At 31.3% G+C, this 19,839-nt stretch overlaps 1 protein-coding gene across 1 annotated transcript in view; it reads left to right on the forward strand.

The window, feature by feature from the left end:
* Positions 1-19,839, forward strand: part of Asz1 (ankyrin repeat, SAM and basic leucine zipper domain containing 1) — a 55,972-nt gene that overhangs the window by 15,583 nt on the left and 20,550 nt on the right. The window contains exons 5-10 of the mRNA XM_004865256.3: positions 12,688-12,799; positions 13,343-13,477; positions 14,944-15,068; positions 16,272-16,347; positions 18,042-18,098; positions 19,069-19,178. Coding sequence (XP_004865313.1) covers positions 12,688-12,799; positions 13,343-13,477; positions 14,944-15,068; positions 16,272-16,347; positions 18,042-18,098; positions 19,069-19,178 — 615 coding nt within the window. The remainder of the gene's footprint in view (positions 1-12,687; positions 12,800-13,342; positions 13,478-14,943; positions 15,069-16,271; positions 16,348-18,041; positions 18,099-19,068; positions 19,179-19,839) is intronic.

A 19,839-nucleotide genomic window follows, 5' to 3' on the forward strand; every position in this document is an offset into this window, starting at 1 on the left:
AAATGCCAGTTGATTAAAAGCTCTTTTAACACTACTCTGAAAAAAAATGACTAAAAACTAAGACTCCAAAACAAAAATCTTTCAAATTCTGACTTGACTTTTTCTTATTACTGTCTGTCACATGATGTAAAATTGTTATATTCAAGTTGAACTTGGTTACTGTCAAACGTATATTTTATATGTCTAATTAAGTTATATATATGGATTAGGTTATAATTATTCAGCTACCTTCTAAAATTAATTTAACAAATTGATTTTTGTCTTTCACTATACTTTAGATTCTAAGTTTGAAATTAAATTCAGTTATTTTCATTTAATAATGTAATTTTTTCCATTAATATCTTTCAGAAGAAAATTTTTCATATCTCATGCAATTATTAAAGTCATCCCAGGTTACAGAAAGAATTCATTTCAAAAAAATGGGAGTTTTTAGATTCTAGTAAGATAATTTTCTCAGGCACTGACAGCTAAACCCAGGAACTAGTATATGTTTTTATAATTTATTTTTTATAAATTACCTAACTTTAGTGCATTGGTTCATTTTTTGAGGGGGGCTGGAATACCAGGGATTCAAATTAGGGCCTTGCACTTGCAAGGCAGGAGGTGGAACCACTGAGCTAAATCCCTGGTCCCCAGTGCATTGGTTTTTAAGAGTATAATGATGACTAAAAATTTTTTATGAGAAGAAAAACCTTGAATTTTCCTTCATTTGTCCTTTTTTCATTGTTTTTCCCTGTTTTCTTCCAAAATAGTATTATGATCAAGCCATAATTTTTTGTTATTAAAGTTAAGCAAAATATATTGTTATAAAAAATATATATATTCTATTTTTTTAATCGAAAATTATTTATTTGTGAAGTGTCTTGATAGTTCATGTCCCCAGTTTCTATTACTTATTAGCTTCATGACCTTGGAAAACTTGTAAAACTCTATAAACTTTTATTTCTCATGGAAAAAGATAAGGAAACTTGCTTTACTTATTTGGTTGGGTTCTTGTGATGGTCAGATAGAATTTCATATAAGTGTTTTATAAAATGTGTTGCGTATAAATATAACAATTTTTAAAAACTATTAGTGTCATTGAAGAATCATACTTTAAACATGCACAGGTTCAATCTCTAGCATAAAAGGAAAAAAAAGAATAATACTTTCTTTTTTAGTTATGGCTGTGATGCTAAGGACATACCAGGTATATTAATAATGTAGTACATTTATAAGGAAATGTAGAAGTAAATCATCTACTTATCCCTAAGATGTTTTTACCCAAAATTATAGCAAGCAGTATGTATGTTGTAGTAAATGTGAAATTCCAAATGAATTAGTGAAAATTTCACATATTCCTAAAGCAGATAACAGGAAGGCTAATACTCAGAGTCATAAATTTGATCATCATTCATTGTTTAAAGCTAAGCAAGTTAAACATATGTTTGGTTAAGTTGAGAAGGAAAACTTTTTATTTCCTCCTTCACTTGAATTTGTTTTTTTTTAATTTTTGTTTTTAAATAGAGAAGGTAGCAAAATATCTGATTTCACAAACCAATTAAAATATGTTTTGATGTTTTAGTTCATATGAGCTTAAGTTTTTACTAAATTCCATGCAGCCTAGTAATTTTTGAAATAACTGACAAGGTCCTCCTTACTTTGTATATTATTTATGAGATAGATAAAATTATAACAAAATTTTGGTGGTTCTCATAATTGATATTTAAGTTTGTGTTCTTCCTGAATACACAGTTGATTATTTTTTCAACTGGCTAAATTATTTTATTTAAAATAGAGATCAGGGGATTTTTTTGAGATCTTGTTTTTATTTTAAATGATATTTTATAAAGGAACACATTTAAATCTGAATTTTTGGCTAATATGTTCAATTTTAACTATTAGAATTTGAATAAATTTTAAGAATTCTTCCTTTGTTTTATTTGTTCTTGCAGGTGACAACATATCAAATTTGCAAGTTACATAATCTTTGAAAAGCCATCCCTTACATAATTATTCTAATTTTTCTTTAAGTATGTTTAATAAGATAGCAGTGTGGTTAAAGGCCCTTTTGTAGCTCCCTAATCATATTTTCTTTTCTTCATCCTTTCCTAGAAGCCACTGCAGTCTTGTAATATGTGTGTATTTTTCTTGCCCAAGTTAAAATTGTACACATGACCATCTGTATATTCATACATCCTCAAGTGTTACATGATATCACTTGGGATGTTTTTAGTTCAACTTTCTAATTAAGATCTGATTTATAAAATGAAATCACCTATCTTAAGTGTACACCTTGAATTATAACATGTGAGCAAGTCTAACAGATTATCAAATTTAAGGAGAAGGTCATAGGAATTCCAGCTTATGGACAGTTTAAGTATGAGATACACATTTGGCATCTGAAGTGGTATAGATTTATGGGGCTGAGCTTTTTTTTTGTGGAATCTGATTAACTCCGGGTAGATAATATTAGAGTTGCATTGAATTGTAGCTCTTAGAGTATTGGTTAATGTGGAGGGTGGCACATATTTGGCATCAAAAGTGTTGTGAGTAGAAACAAATCATACTAAATATGGTAATTAGGCCAAGTGTATTAGTGTGCTTTAAATCTTCTAAATGCCTATTATTTTGCTTGCCTGTTCTGCCAATTACCAAAATTTATATTTTGCTTAACTTTTGCTTACTTGTTTAAGTCTATCATATCACTGATGTGTGATATGGTACCTTTACCTTTATGAATTGTACTCCTCTGTATGTCTAATAAAGCTTATTTCATAGTATACTTTCTCTAATATTGGTATAGATAGTTCATCTTTAACATTTGTATACTTTTTTCATCTGTTTTCAGTCTTTTTTTGGGGGGGGGGGGGTTTTGGTGCTAGGGATTGAACTCAGGACCTTGGACTTGCAAAGCAGGCGGCGGAACCACTGAGCTAAATCCCCAGCCCTGTTTTCAGTCTTTATGTGTTAATTTATATAAAGTAAATAATATATAGTTTTCATTTTTAAGTCCAAATTTATTATCAATAGTTTTCCACTTACTGGAACATTTGCTCTACTAGGTGTTATATATATAAACTGATATAACTGTTCATTTAGCCAGTGGTGTTTTTTTTCCAATTTTGATTCTTTTAATTTATCAAATATCTTCATTATATCACTTGCAACTTTGCTGATTACTCATTCCTTTATTATTCTTAGTCTATTATTTTATTATTCTTTATTATATCCTGGAGAATATAACATGGATTCTTTACTTATTAGAGTCTATTATAAATTAGTACTTTTACCAATGTTTGGATAATGCAAAAATTTAGACTGTTTTAACGCCATTTGCCCATTTTACCCATCTTTATGCTGTTATTATTTTAAAATCTATATTTTAAGTCACACAATTCATTATTATCATTTTAATACATGCTGTTATCAGCTTTTATTTAGACTTACCTACGTATTCATCTTTTAGTGTTCTTTCTATCATGTATTTTTGTGTTTCAATCAGGCAAAATTTTCCTTCTAAAAACCTTTCTTTAGGTTTTTTTTTGTTGGAGGCAGGGTCTTGTTGTTTAAAAACATTTTTACTTAGTTTATATTTTTGAAAATCATTTTCACTGGATATGGAATGTCAGGTTAGTAGTTACTTTCTGTTGATACTTTAAAGCTATCCTTTTGTTATCTTCTGGCCTCCAGTATTTCTGTTGAAAAGTCAATTTTTTGTCCTATTGTTGATCCTTGTAAGTTACTCTGTTTTTTAAGATTTTTAATCTGTCTTTTGTTCTTAGCAGTTTTGCTATAATATCACGATACAATTTTCTTTTTATTTATCCAGCTTTTTTTTAAATCTCTGTATGTTTAACCTGTTTTTGTTGTAATAGCAACAATAGGATATTTTTATTTTGTTTTATTGTGTAGGAGTATATATATATACGCACATACATAAAACAGTATACAGGCATACATACAACATATTTTATGTACACACACCCATAGAAACATTTTTGGAGGATTTATAGATCGTCTTGTAGCTTAGCTCATTACTTCAAGTGATTTTTGGTTGATTTCCTTAGCTTTATATGCCTACAATTATAACATCTGCAAAATAGTAATTTTTGTTCTTTTCTTTCTAATATTTATGTATAATTTTTATTTTATTGATGTTATCAGCAACATTTCTGGTGCATTATGTCCTGATTTGAAAAAAATCAAAGTGCATTTTGGCTTTAAGAATAAAGTAGACTGTTTTCAGTACCTACTCCATCAAGTCTATGACAGAACACCAGTGTTAATGTTGCTTACTTTCCCCTTTAAAAGAGCTAAAGCTAAAAATAGTTTGATGCCAGGTATAGTGTACACCTGTAATCCCAGCTACCTGGGAGGCTAAGGAAGGAGGATTACAACAAATTCATGGCTAGCTTGGACAATTTTGTCTCAAAATAAAAAGAGCTGGGGTTGTATTTAGCACTAGATCACTTGCCTAGCATGTGCAAGGCCCTGGATTCAACCCACATTACCATACACATATACACAAAAAATATTGGAAAATAGTTCAAATCAAAATAAGCAAAACAGTGTATCATTTGAACATTAGAATTCATTTCTATTCTATTTTCCTGGGCATTATTAATGTATTTCAGATAGCTGAGTCTCCTGGACACATCTTTCCCCGGGCCTTAGGTCTTCAGTGTTGTACTTTGTATATATGAAAGTCCTTGCCACAAGCTACTGGCATTTTTCTTGTTACTATTCCCCCTTTCTCCACATTCCTTCTCCAGGAATAAAAGATATATTCTTACATAAGAAAGGTAAGTTTAAACAGTGCAGACCAGGCAGTCTTCTTTTTTAGTGAATCATAGAAATGGTTCAATCCTCAGTACCGCAAATAAATAGATAAATAAATAAATAAATAAATAAATAAATAAATAAAAGCTTCTTTATCATAGTTATTTCATTAATCTCCCAGCTATAAACTGTTTTAAGCAGATTTAAAACAGTAGCCAATACTAAAGTATACATATAATATGACATGAAGACAAACCAACCAATTATAATCTTAGTTTAGAGAGGGAATAAATCACTGTAAAAGAATATTGTCGGGTTGACAGTTTTGTTCCTGTTTTTCTTTGTATGCCCTCTAGTGGAGGATTTATTGAAATGAAACAACCAGAAAAACTAATAAAATGTTCTGTATTATTTAGAAAAAATTTATTTATGGTTACATAATTACATAAACTTTATTCTTTTTAATCAACAACAAAAAGCTACGTAATATCACTAGTAAATTAGACTGGTTTTTGTTAAATATTTATTATATGCTAGGCAGTAGGAGATAGAAAATGAAAGAGCCAGTTTTTGCTTTAAGAATTTGACAGTATAAGTATAGGAGAAAATGGCAATCAGATGATAGACATTTACAACATAGTAAGAGATAGTGGGTATCTCCAGGAACATAAAATAGGAAAGCTTAACTAAGATATAGATGACAAATGAAACTTCTTAGAGGTTTATTTCCCTGTTTTGAAAAATGAATAGGAGTTCATTAACTAAAGATGCCAGAAGTGAATATTTAGTGTAGAGGGAGGTAAATGTGTCAGTGAAGAAGGAGGAAAGAACCTGTTTCATTCAGGCACTTTTAAATAATATAACTGCAAATAGTACAACCAAAGTATAATGCTATTAGAGTATAAAAAGGATCAGAATTAGGCAGTGGCTAGATAATAACCTGCACAATCCATGCTAAAAAATAGAATTTCATTGTGAAAGCCATTGAACAATTTATGAAGATGAACATAAGTATTTTATAAAGGTTATTCTGAAAACTGTTGAGGATGAATTGGAGCCAAGAGTCTGATCTTGCCAAAACCATAGACTATATATTCAAAGTTGCAAATAGAAGGATATTTGCCTGAATTTGAAGAATATTGCCTCCATTGTAACTTTTTAATTTTTAATTTCTATTTAAAATTCTTAGCCTAAAAAAGGTTCTTATTAAAATTGGAAAGTCATATATGTTATGAAGGATAAAATCTTCCATCTCCCCTTATCTATATCAAGTTGGTAAGTATTCTTGCAGAATTTCTTCCATGGGTTGGGGTTTTTCATTTGTTTTCTGGGGTTTTTTTTCTGTTTGTTGTTTTAATGTGGGATTATACCCTCTATGTTGTATGGAAGTTTACTTTTTTTTTAAACTAGTGTTTATGAACACACCTGCTAGTATGTATAGATCCCAGGAATGGATTATGTGAATACTTTATAAATAGTGTTAATAGTTATTTCTAAATAGTTCTAGAATATAAAGAAAAAATGAAGCTTTTCAGTTCTTTGGAAAAGCAAACAATATTGATTCTGAAATTCAATTTTTTAAAAGTATCCACCCAAAAGAACTGTATACATCATCTCAGTTATGAATATAGATCCAAAACCCCTGAATTCTTTAATGAAGTCTCAGCAAATTTAATGTTACCTGCAAATTAACTGTATAATATAATGTAACCAAATGGAATTCATGTCAACTATGGAAAAAATGGTTCAATTTTATATATAGGTCAAGAGACTTTTTAAAAGGAGGGTTATCATTATATGCTATAAAGTCATTTTATAAAACAAAATATAATCTTTATAAAATTTGATTAGATGAGTAGTTCTTTGGTTTTGTAAACATGTATCTAAAGCCAAAACAAGTCATATGCTTAATGGAAAAACACTAGCAGCATTTATATTGACATCAGGCACAAGACACACATATGAGCAATACTTGTTTTACTATTATTTTGGGAACTATAACCAATTCAATTAGGAAAAGAAAATGAAACATAGTTAATAAAACAACTGATAATGACAGAGCAGTTACTTTTTTGCCTGGTTCTCTTCTTACCAAACATTATTGACTCATTATCATAGATTATAAGATCACAGGTAGGTGCCACAAGTGTAGAAATTGTTTTTATGCACATGTGTAAAACCTGAGGCAGTGTTTCAGAAACTTGCCCAATGTTATGCAGACGATAAATGCTGAAGGCTGGATTTGAAACTAGGCAGACTGACTCTTCAGCTTATACGCTTAAGCAAAAGTTGGCCTACTTCTAAAGTTTTATTGGAACACTATCTGTACTATCTGTGGCAACTTTCATGTTACAGAAACAGTTTAGCTGTTGTGGCATGCTCTCATACCACAAAGCTTAAAAGATTTACTCTGTCCTATACAAAAACATGGGACATGCTGACCCATGAACTCTGTCGCCTGGGATTAAGCTGGTTTTTTATTAGGAAAGAAGGGATATTATAATTTTTAAGATTATATTAGATAATTAACTCAGAAACTGTTAGAAATAAAAAGGTAGTTTTTCGGTGCTAATGTGCCAATTTTGTTTGATTTCCAATTTGTATATAATGACCAGTTTAAGAATATAATGAGATTATAGATCCCATTCTAAAGAGAAAAAACATAAATATCTAGAGATAAATGTGCAAGAAAAATGAAGGACCTAAATGAAAAAAATTAAAACCACATTGTGTGAAATAGAAGATTGAATAGACATGTCATTTGTTGGCTGAGATGACTAAGCATTTAGACTTTTTTTAAAAATGTAAGTTAATTTATAAAATTAAACACTATTCAGAGAATAAGCCCATTGTTTTAACTTGACAAATGATTCTAAAAATTTGGGAAAAAATATGAAAAATGTTAAGGAATTTTTGGAAAGTAGCTTTATGACTTCAAGATATTAGGCTGAGATTATACTAGAATTTTGCCCTCTTCCTCTACCAAATTTTAGATATTCAGGTGTTAAAATATTTTAATAGGGTTCTATTTAAAATAAGAAAGGGAATTACCTCTGGAATGTAAAAGGAGTAATTCTAAACAAATAAACAGATGGAGCCAGGTCTATGGTGCAGGCCTGTAATCCCAGCACTCTTAGAGGCTGAGGCAGATGTTTGCAAATTCCAGCCTAGCCTGGGCAACTCAGGAGCTTAGCAAGACCGTGTTGGAAAAATAAAAAGATAAAAAGGGCAGGGGATGCAACTCAAGTGAAAGCCCTGGCTTCAGTCCCCAGTAAAACACACACACAGGCTGTGTGGAAGAAACAGGGAGAGAGGTAGGGAGATTGGGAGGAAGGGAGAGACGGGAACCCTCAGGACACCTAAAAACATTACTTACGGCCAGGGTCATTGTTGGATGGCCTTAGAACGTAAGTGTACAGCCACAAATCGCTAAAATCTGGAGAATGTAAGCATCATGAAATAAAACAGAGACAACAATCAACAAAAAGAGTGATTTATCCTGGAAAAAGAAAAAATAGAAGAATCATAAAAAGGACTTTATTTTTCTAAGGAAGGAAAGAGGGATTTGCCTCCACAAAAAGACAAATGGGATTTACAAAGCAAGAACAATGAATTATTTAAAAGAGAACGTTGAATATTAAAACTAAATATACATACAAAATAGCAGATGACACTCAACTGAAGAACAGATAGTGAACTATAAGCTAGACGTGAATAAATCATCTAGTATATAAGATAAAGAGTAACAAATGGAAAGGATAAAGGAAAGGCTAAGAGACACGGAGTACCTTACCTGAAGTTCTAACATCTGTCAGTTCCAGAAGGAGAAACTGGAAGGTATACAATATTTGAACTAATGATGGTAAGGAATATTCCCAAATTGAAGACACCAATTTTTGAGATGAAATCTGCTAGGTGCATGGCAAAATTTATATACAAATGGGCAAAGATATATAAAATTGGTAAAGGAGTATTTTTTAAAAGAATTAAGAGACATATTAGTTTCTAAAATAAATCCTCAGAGATAGAACAAGAATAAGCTCATCAAGAAGAAAAGTAAAAAAGGCTTTTCAGCCAGAGTTTGTTTTTTTTATATGGGATATCCAGAGGAAGGAAAAGTTGGAATTCATGACCAGAAGACTTTAGTCTAGTATTTAGTATTAGGCTGAAATTCTGTAAAACTGCAGGTGCCCAGGTGGTACAGTCAGTCTTAGGTATGACGTTAAAAAATTTTTTTTGAGACAAGGTCTCACTATGTAGTTCAGGCTGGCCTTGAACTCACTGTGTAGCCCAGACTGGCCTTGAATTCACAGCAATCCTCCTGCCACAGCCTCCTTAGTGCTGGGGTTGCAGGCATGTACCACCATGCCCAGCCTGATATTAAAAATTTTAAGGAGTAAATTGACAATGAAACTTACAAATATAAAGGAAGCCATTTAATGATGCTGTTGCAGTTATTCATGTGACAAGGGCCTGAACACATAGGAAGGAGAACAAGGTGGACAGATGATGAAAGAGGTGGTAAAATTGACAGTCATGCTGGTTTAGATACAAAGATGAAACAAGGAGTCATGGATAAATTTCAGGTTTGTGTGTCAAGTAGTTACTGGATTATGATTCTCTTCACAGAATCCTGCATTGTGTGTTACGGGGAAAATGATTTTAGATGTGGACATTAATGGTTTTCAGTTCTATTGGAATTTCCAGGTGCCAGTGACAGCTATAATTTGGAGCCTGGGAGCAAAGCCAGTAGCCATGAATATGTGAGAGTAGTCTTGAGAGTAGGCGACATCATTCAGGCATGCTTTATATTGAGAGAAGAAAAGAGTATTGAGGACAGAACATGCCTTTAAATGGTAGGAAAAGAAAAGGAGTCTAAATAAGTGTTGATGTCCGCTAAAGCAGTTGTGTGTTAGAATGGGCAAACAGAAGGAAATCTCAAGACAGTGTGAAGAGAATTCTTTGTGTTGACTCAGGAAATAAGATAAAAATTGGTATAAGTAGCACGGATAATTACCATATCACTTGAGTAAACCAGTTAATACGAAGTTTATAACTTTCTTGAAGAGTCCATAAGATTGTTGCTTCATTAAACTAGAGCAGTCAAGAGATTACATTTGTTACAAATCTCTATAGATTTAAAAACTAAGGGGAGAATTGTCCTTTTTCCCATCAAAATTGCTATGCAACATTGGTGATGGCCTCACTTGAATGTATTAAAAAACCAATTAGTCTGTGTTTTAAAGTAGGCCCTGTTATAAGTTTACTGTTGCTGGAGTCAGAAACCAATGCAACATTGTTCCCCTGAAAAGAAGACAACTTGGCATCTCAAAGACAATAAACTGTAATTGCCCAAGAATAGAAACATGGAAAATAAACTTGAAGCTATTGCAATAATATAAGTCAGAGAAAGGTGAGATGGTTTGGACTGCTGCAGTGACTAATGTGATGATAAGTGCTCAGAAGCAGCATGTATTTTGAAGGGGGAATCAATAGGACCTGCTGATGACTTCTATAGTAAGTGATCGAAAAGAATCACAAACAATCCCTTGTTTTATGCCTGAATAATGTGTTTAATGGTGGATCCCTAAAACTGTAAAGATTGAGAGGAGAGATTTTGGCTTTTGTGGGCAGAAATGGAATGAAGGATAGACATAAAGAGGTCTAATTTAAACAGTGAAGAATTTGATTATTTAACACTTGATTTTTTTTTTTCTGGTACCGGAGATTGAACTCAGGACTTTGCACTTGCGAGGCAGGCGTGGCACCACTGAGCTAAATCCCCAGCCCACTTGATTTTTTAATACGTATAAATTATCCAGGAAATTCTTTCTCCACTCTTTAAAGCTTATCATTCTTAATACAGCCAATATGTAGGAACTGTTCATGGTAAAAGAACTATTGTTTTACTACTACTTAGCATGGAATTTCAAATAAAACATTGTATTAGGAAATAGAAGAAACATAAATATGTGAATTGTTTTATCCTAAAATCATTGATTTTAAGTGATTAGATTCATAATATACCTATGCTAACAAATCTTATCGAGAATTATTCTGTTAATAGGTAATATAAGTGATGTGAATAATAAACATGAACTTTTGTAGTCAGATCAAAACATAGAATTGTGAATTTGTTTTTCTTTTCTGAACTTTGTGTTTTTGTCAGATATTGATGACTCAGAAAGATCAAGCCTAGAATATCAGACCCTCCTTAAAACAGACCATGTGGTAAATAAGCCCAAATAAAACTGATAAAATTGTTCTAGTGTCCTTTAGAATAGGACAAAAAAGCTAAAAGCGTCTTCACAGCAAAGGAAACAACCAGCATAATTCATTAACAACCCACAGAATGAGAAAAAGAATTTGCCAGCTTTTCTTTGGACAGAACTAATATCTAGAATATATAAAGAACACAAAACATTAAACCATTCCTGAAAATTTAAAAACCCAATAAAAATGGGTCTGAAATGAATTGACACTTCTCAGAAGAAATACAAATGGCCAATAATACATGAAAAAAATGGTCTCTGGCCATTAAAGAAAATCAAATTAAAACAACACTGAGATTTAGCCTTACTCCAGAAAGAATGACTATCATCAAGAGAGCAAATAACAAATGTTGCTGAAGCTGCAGAGAAAAAGGAACCCTCCTTCTACTTTGTTGATGGGAATGTAAACTAATACAACCATTATGGAATTCAGTATGGAGATTCTTCAAAAAGCAAACTGGAAATTTCATTTAACCCATCTGTTTCCCTTCTAGCTATCTTCCTGAAAGAACTAAAGATTTCATATTACAGTGATACCTGCATACCCATGTTTATAGCAGGACAATTCATACTAGCTAAATCTTGGAAGCAGCCTATATGCCCACGAGCAGATGAATACATAAAAAAATACCATTTATACACAATGGAGTGCTAGTCTGGCATAACAAAGGATAAACACGAGTCATTTGTAGGAAAATGGATGCACCTTGAGACCATGATGTTAAGTGAAATAAATCAGACACACTAACTTAAATATTGCATATCTCTTATATGAGAAAGCCAAAGTATAAATGAACAAAATACAAGATAATAGGGAATATGGAAATAGATCTTTTGCCAAAGTGAAAGGGACTAAGAGATGGGGGGGGGGGCTTGAAAAAAGAATTTGAGATGAATTATGTACATGTACCTACTCTCTATGAAAATTACAATTACTATATACTCCAAATATGCACCAATACCAATAAAAAATTTTAAATAAATTTCTATTTCTATATTTAAAAAAAAAGAATAGGCCCAGAAACTGACTAACTTCCAGCAGTAGAGGGATTGAATCTCTTATTTTGGGAAATGATAAACTATAGAGATACCGCTATACCCCCACCGCCCTCTTGAAAGTATTAGGCAGGTTACATTATTGGACTGATCTCTTTTTTGATTAAGCATCCAAGTCAGGATAAAATTCTTTCAGTCTTAGACTAAAATAGAGTCATAATGAATTCAGAAGTAAGAGAAAGTTTTTCAATTTAAAATTTTATTTCATCAATGTAATAAGCATTTAATATGAGCAAATCCATTGAGGCAAGGACCTTGTCTCATTCATCACTATATTCCCAGCATGAATACAGTGTGTGTACTCTGATAATTTTCTAGGTGAATGTGTAAATTAATGAAACATTAGAAAGCGTGGCTTAGTGATTTTTTAACGTTTCTTCACTAGAGGGTGCTGTGTAAGCGTTCAGTACTTTTAAGTGTTACCTTTTACATTTTACTTTTTGCTAGAAGATTAATTTTTAAATTACTTGAATTACTAAAAGCTTTTCTTTTTCTTTGCTTTTAAAGCAGTACTGATGGTATTGAGTATGGTTAAATTCATAAATAAGAGTAGTTGTTAATGGCAGAATTAATGCAAATGTTTCTTCGTCTTTCTTAGGAGACTTATGACTCCAATCATGTATGCTGCACGTGATGGTCACCCTCAGGTTGTTGCTCTCCTTGTTGTTCATGGAGCAGACATTAATGCCCAGGATGAGAATGGTTACACTGTAAGAAACATTTTTGTAATACTCCATTTTATTTTTAACTTTGATATTTTTATTAGTAGTCTATAAAAATAGGTGGGTTTTGCTTGGTTGGTTGGTTTTTATTACAAAGAGTTTTATGAAGTAATAATTATAGAAAGCCTGGGATATAGTCACTGTTAGTAAAATACAGCAAAAGCTGAAAGAGAAAGGGATTATTTGATTTTTTTTTTTTTAGTCTTCTTTCCTGACAAAGCTGTAGTACTGAAGAGCCTGGGCTCTCAAACACACGTAAGGATTCATCTTTATAGAAAACATTAGTGATTGGCAGATAAAAATCATTTTGTTCTGTGACATCACTTAGCTATGTAAAACATTGTTTGGTTTATAAAATCAGTGAACGTTGCAGTCTGCAAATATAGCTTTCACATTATATTGTGAAATGAAGAGATTGTGTCATTCCATTAATTATGTTTTCTCTTTTATTATGCCATAAATGCTGTTGAAACTGTTTCCTGGCCACTTCATTTACACTCCTTCTCTTTAAACTTTTTCCCCTACTTACAGGCTTTAACATGGGCAGCACGTCAGGGTCATAAAAATGTAGTTTTAAAGTTACTCGAACTTGGAGCTAATAAAATGCTACAAACCAAAGATGGAAAAACACCAAGTGAGATTGCAAAAAGAAATAAACATCTTGAGGTATCTATTTGTATATTAAATTACTTTTTCTGTCACATATCACATAATCCTATATAGAACTTCTACATTGTTTTGTTAGAATTCACAAGTATAGTAAGAATATTTTTGACTATTATTAAATGTTTAAATATATCTTTTTTCTGAGTAATGAAAAATCCCCAGCCCTGCAATGTAATGTGATAATTTAAGTTATGTAAAAGGATAAAAAAATATTTTCCTAGAAATGAAATTGTAACAAGGCTATTTAAACATTTCAAACCGGTTCATATTTTTAAGAATTAGTTTGTATATTGAGATTGATAAGATTAGTAAAACATCACATAAGAGTGTATAAATAAAACATACTTATGAATATTTAAGAAAATTTAAAAATTAAATCCCTTAAACATCGTTTATTCCTATACTGTGACAAGGTATGTGGTAGAGCAATAACACAGTTGGGTGTATGATCTATCATTTGATTTTAAATTCAATGATATTATTTATATATTAAATTATTTTAGCAACATAAATTTTTGGTTTGAACACTAAAGCTTTAGCCACAGGTCTGTATTTTCTAAGCAAGAAACAAGTACCGTACAATTGTAAAATTAAGTTATTTAGTTCAAGAGTTCATAACACTGAGTTTCTGAATTTTAAAGTATGTGTAATTCCAAAGGTCCCATCATATAATCATCAGGTCATGTCACTTTTACTGCATGTAAAATAACTGTCTCTAATTTTTGAGCAATCTAATAAACATGCCTATCATTTTACAAATAAAATCTACATTTTCAAAATTATTTTAGAGTAGATGCTAATCCCTAAAGTCCTGTAAAACTTCAAAAAAGAAGCTTACAGTTTTCTTCTAAGGTTTGAAATTTTAAAAACAAAATTGTTTTATTGCGTTATTAAATTTTGGATAGATGATACTGAATTTGACATAAGAAATGTATGAATATCAAAATTTATTTTGAGTCACCCCTCCTTTAAAATAAGATTTGATCTTATATTTTGACTGATTATATGACATAGCCTTGACTTTCTAAGAAGTTAGATTGTAAAACTAAAGAATTTCACCGTATTTTGATGTGTATAGTTGGAATTTGTGTACATCTTGTCATGCTTATTATTTCTTCTCCACTTAGCAATGTATTTAAAGTACTACCATAGTGCTTAATTTTTCTGAGTCATTTGTCAACATGCCACATTAGTTTTGTTTTATATCGTACTGAAAAGATTAATTACTATCTTCCTTTAAGCTTACTAATTTGAATTAGATGTACTTTTTCCTGATTATTTTAGGTCAAGGAAGCATTTACTTGATTTTATAAAAGTTATTCTCAGGATAATGTTATGAAAGTTCTGTCCCTCTCACCTTGGTAAAATTTTCTTTCTAGATAAAAACTACATGTTTAGTTTCTTTTAAGTGAAGGGATAGTCTAAGTCATGTTAAGTACATTTCAGTGGCTTTGAACTTTTTTCAGATCTTCAGCTTTCTTTCTTTGACTTTGAATCCATTGGAAGGAAAGCTTCCACAGCTAACTAAAGAAGAGACTATTTGTAAACTATTGACAGCAGATTCTGATAAAGAAAAGGATCACATATTTGGGTAACAGAACATGGTTTGGTTCAACAGAACCCATATGAATAAGTTTTTAAATGCATGCAGTACATTTAAATGTAAATGTGGTAACCTATTTAAGATATATGATATTTTAAAAACTTTTACAAGCATTTTAAAATCACTAATATCTGAATTTTAGGTGCTTTGTTGTTCAGAGTTTTAGAAAATTTTTATTTATATGTATAAACACTAATCATAATAACTTTAACCTTAAACATAAACTTTTAGTTAAATCAGTAAAATTTATTATTATTTTTTTTTTTTTTTTGGTACTGGGGATCAAACTCGGGACCTTGCGCTTGCGCAGCAGGCGGCAAAACCACTGAGCTAAATCCCTGGCCCCAGTAAAATTTATTTTTAAAAGATTTAAACCTGGGCTTGATGGCTCATGCCTATAATCCTACCATTCTGGGAGGCTGAGCAAGGGGATCATAAGTTCAAATCCAACATGAGCAATTTAGCAATTTAGTGAGACTTTGTTTCAAGAAATGAAAATAGAAAAGGGCTAAGGATGCAGTTAAGTGCAAAAGCCTGCTTTCAATCCCCAGCAATAAAAAAATCAAGATTATATTTGTTAAGTTTTAAAGTATACTATATCTTGCCTTGTAATTATTTTCAGCACATTTTTTATTTTATAAGCTAAAATTAATTTTTTTCCTGAATGCTGTATATGGCTGAAAATTACTCTGTAGATACCACACTTAAAAGGGTTTTTTTTGGTACTGGGGATCGAACTTGGGGGACCTTGCACTTGTGAGGCAGGCAGCGGCACCACTGAGCTAAATCCCTGGCCCCAAGTTATTTTTATTTATTATAATTAAAGAGATTTTTATGTGCAGAGATTTCACAAGGAATACATATTGATGAATATTTTATTGTTAAGAAAAGCTATAATTTTTTTCCTTATTTTTGCTAAAGAAAACTTGCTTAGGGCTAGGTATATAGCTCAGTGGTAGAGTGCTTGCTTAGCCCTAAGTTCATCCCCAGCATACCAAAAATTTTTTAAAGAAATAAAAAAGAAAGCATGCTTATTCTTTGATATACTGTTAAATCTGTTGTATAAATTTGCAAATATATTCTCCATAGATTCCTTCTTACTCATTCCTGTTCTCTCCCTGAAATATAAATATATACTATGTGTACATTTATAATCTATTCTGAAATTGACATTGCTATAAATATGTATAGTTCATATACAGCATTTGGAGACCTGGAGATATTTTTGCATGGTCTTGGACTGGAACATATGACAGACTTACTAAAGGTAAGATTTCATATAAATTATAATGATCTGTATGCACATACACATTTATTTGATGGTTAACATAACATTAAATGTAAATTCATTAAGCATGCTTATGAATGAGTGCCATTCCTTTTCTCCATAACTTGGACTACATCTTGGTTTTTTGTTTTTGTTTTGTTGTTGTTGTTGTTGTTTTGTTTTTGGTACCAGGGATCTAACTCGGGAGCTTGCGCTTGCAAGGCAGGCGCCGGAACCACTAAGCTAAATCCCCAGCCCCATCTTGTTTTAACTTGTAATGATCATTTCAAATTATTTTTTCTAGAAATTAACTTAAGTTAGAATCTGGGTGGATTTAACAGTTTTGAATCCACTACCCAGTGCCTTTACACTTAAACTCTTTGTTTTTGCCTCGCTTTTTCAGTTGAAAGGGCCCCTTTTTTCCCGCCTTGAGACATGGTGTCCCTGTGTAGCTCAGACTGACATGAAACTTACTGGATCCTCCTGCCTCAGCCTGCAAAGTGTTAGGATTACAGGAGTGTGCCACAACACCCAACTGCAATTGCAAATCTTATATAAAATATTAGAAGCTTGATTTTAAATCAGACAAACCTGATATCAGACTCTCACTGAGATTATTAACTGAAATGTTACTTAAATATCTTTTCCTTATAAGGATGATAATAATAGCTAGTGTAGGGTTGTCATTTTACATTAGATCATGTACCAAGCACTGCCCAGATGCTTTAAGCATATGCAATATGATTGCAAAATACAGTGACATTTTAAAATAAAATTTTTATACTAAAAGACACATTGTCATTGAACCCTCTCAAAACACTCTTCCTTGCTTTAACCACGTCATACTGTTCTTATGACTCTCTGAAGCAGTTTACAGTCCACATTTACAGCAATTTCTATGAAATTACAACATTATGGTGTGTCCTCATCCACCTTATTCACCAGGTGGGAGACCATGCGGCTTCTTGCTCATCCCAAAAGTCGAAATGAACGTGAACAAATATTTTCAACTCAGGACATCAAGGCAACCACAACAGTGCAACTAAAGACATCGACAAAAGACAACTTCCAGAACTGCTTCAAAAAGTGGCAAAAATGATGGAATAAGTGTGTTTGAAGCAAGGGAGAGTATTTTGAGGAAGAAAGTGACAGTGTGTCTTTTACTGTAATAATTTTTTAATTTAAACATTCCCATTATGTTTTGATCAAACCACATACATTGTAGGATTTGAGTAGATGACGATAATTACTAGCTAGATGATTCTGACAGTTTCAGTGGAAAAGTGCACATTCTGTTCAGGTGTTTCAGAGCTACTGTAGAGTCTTGAAAGTTCTTCCTGTTTGGAGAAATCTTGAGTAAAAGTTCATATTTTGATGGGTTAATCTCATATAGCCAGAAGTTTAATATTGATAAATACAATTTCCGTCAAATCTTATAGAATTACGTTTGTTTTTACTTAAACAAATATGAATGTGATTGCTTTCTTTGAATCTTGAAAATTAGTTTTGTTTTTATTTTTTAGGTGACTATGTACTGTCTACCCAGTAATGCAGTCCTATATCTGCATACTATATTTTGTCCTCCCTAGAAAGCTGGAATTTAAGAGTGGAGCATATAACTAACTTATGTAGACTTACCTACTTCCCCTTGTACTACTTATATTGAAAGGTGGTGGGTTTTTCCTTTTCTACAGGAAAAGGATATAACTTTAAGACACCTTTTGACCATGAAAAAAGATGAGTTTACAGAGGTTAGTATCACTTTCAAAAACTCCACATATATTCTTTGATATTTTTAAATTGTAGATCCTTTTATTTTTTATTTTATAATTTTTTTTTGGTACCAGGGATTATTTTCTATTTTAAAAATCCTAGTGCTATAAAGTGTGATTGAATCTTTTCCTAGGTTCCTCATTAGATATTAAAATGGATAACTATATCTGAAATCCAATTATAACTGTAAGTTACTTTAAATAAATTTAGACTTAGTTTTGGATTTTTTTCCTTCAGATTGTCATGATATCTTAACTAAATCTGCTACTTCATTTCCAAATGTGAAATAGATTTCTAAAACAGGGTATTTAGGAATTAGGGACATTTTATTATGTATGTGAGTATAAATATGTGTCTTCAAATAATATACCTTATAATGGATACTCAAGATTGTAAAGACCTAGTATTATTAAATAACAACTGAAAAAATAGCTGTAGGAAGTACTAGAGATACTTTGAGGAATAAGGTATCTAAAAAGCAGTGGTCTTATTGTATGAACACATTAGAAATTTGAAATGTTGCCTATTACCAAAATTCAGAATAAGCATATTAATTAATTAAATCCAAGATATAAAATTCAATTTAACATCAGCGTATAATACAAATGAAAGGTGGAGTATTGTTAATTATCCCTGATAAGATTTTAAATATTTTGAAGGAAGCAGTTTTACTGTGTTTTTCTGAACTTATTGTATATGAAAACTGTGGTTTGATTATAATCCATCACAATTGCTGTTATCTATTGTAAAAAAGACTGTGTTAACTATATGCCAAATATTTTAATGATGTAAATTTTTCCATTATAGTTATAAGCAAACCATGTATTTTAATTTTATTTGCTATTTTCCAATCTAGTTTTTAATATGCAAATTCAAGTAGAAAACGTTAAGAAAATTAAATTGTTCAATATAAGTATCTTACTATACCTTAAAATTGTCTCTCCGTAGAATGGAATTAGCAGTAAAGATCAGCAGAAAATTATAGCTGCTCTTAAAGAATTGGAGGTAGGAGAGATAAATTATGCAGATTTACCTGATGTGGCAAAGTTGGAAATCAGGTAACGTTAACTTATCAGTTTACATTGACATTGTTCAGAACCAACTAAATTTTGAAATGTCCGAGTTACATTTTTTTTTATTTGATACCACATTCTCCTAAAGAAATAGATTTCAGAATAATATACTGTGTTCAAAATGGGATGGACTTTATTTCAGAAAGTCAGTTTTAAAAAAATTAGTATACCAAAAAGTTGGGCTGGGGATTTAGCTCAGTGGTTCCGGCGCCTGCCTCACAAGCGCAAGATCCCGAGTTCAATCCCTGGTACCAAAAAAAAAAAAAGTAATGCAGTGCATCTTTACAATTCACATAGAAACATTTGTGCTTTATGTTTTTCATTGCATGTTGCTATATTAGACTCTGTAAAAATCCCATACTTTTCCTAGTATAGTTCTTACTCTCTTTACGTCACTTGAAATGTCAAATTGAAAATTTGACGTAGTAAAAACATTTAGGCCAATAAGAAAGCATTTCTTATGTACATTCGGCTCTCTTTTCAGCCTTCCTATGTGATAAATGATGTTATCAATATATAAACTTCATTTTGAATATCATAAATTTGTCAAGCACTAATTATTAATAATCTGAAATCTATTTTGAAAATAATATTTGATTTTGTTAACATGGAGCAGTATTTTTAACTTTTTATTTTGAAATAATTG

The sequence above is a fragment of the Heterocephalus glaber genome, unplaced genomic scaffold (assembly GCF_053883595.1).
Source record: "Heterocephalus glaber isolate CG9 unplaced genomic scaffold, H.glaber_assembly_v1.0 deba00000546, whole genome shotgun sequence".
In the NCBI taxonomy this organism is placed as follows: domain Eukaryota; kingdom Metazoa; phylum Chordata; class Mammalia; order Rodentia; family Bathyergidae; genus Heterocephalus; species Heterocephalus glaber.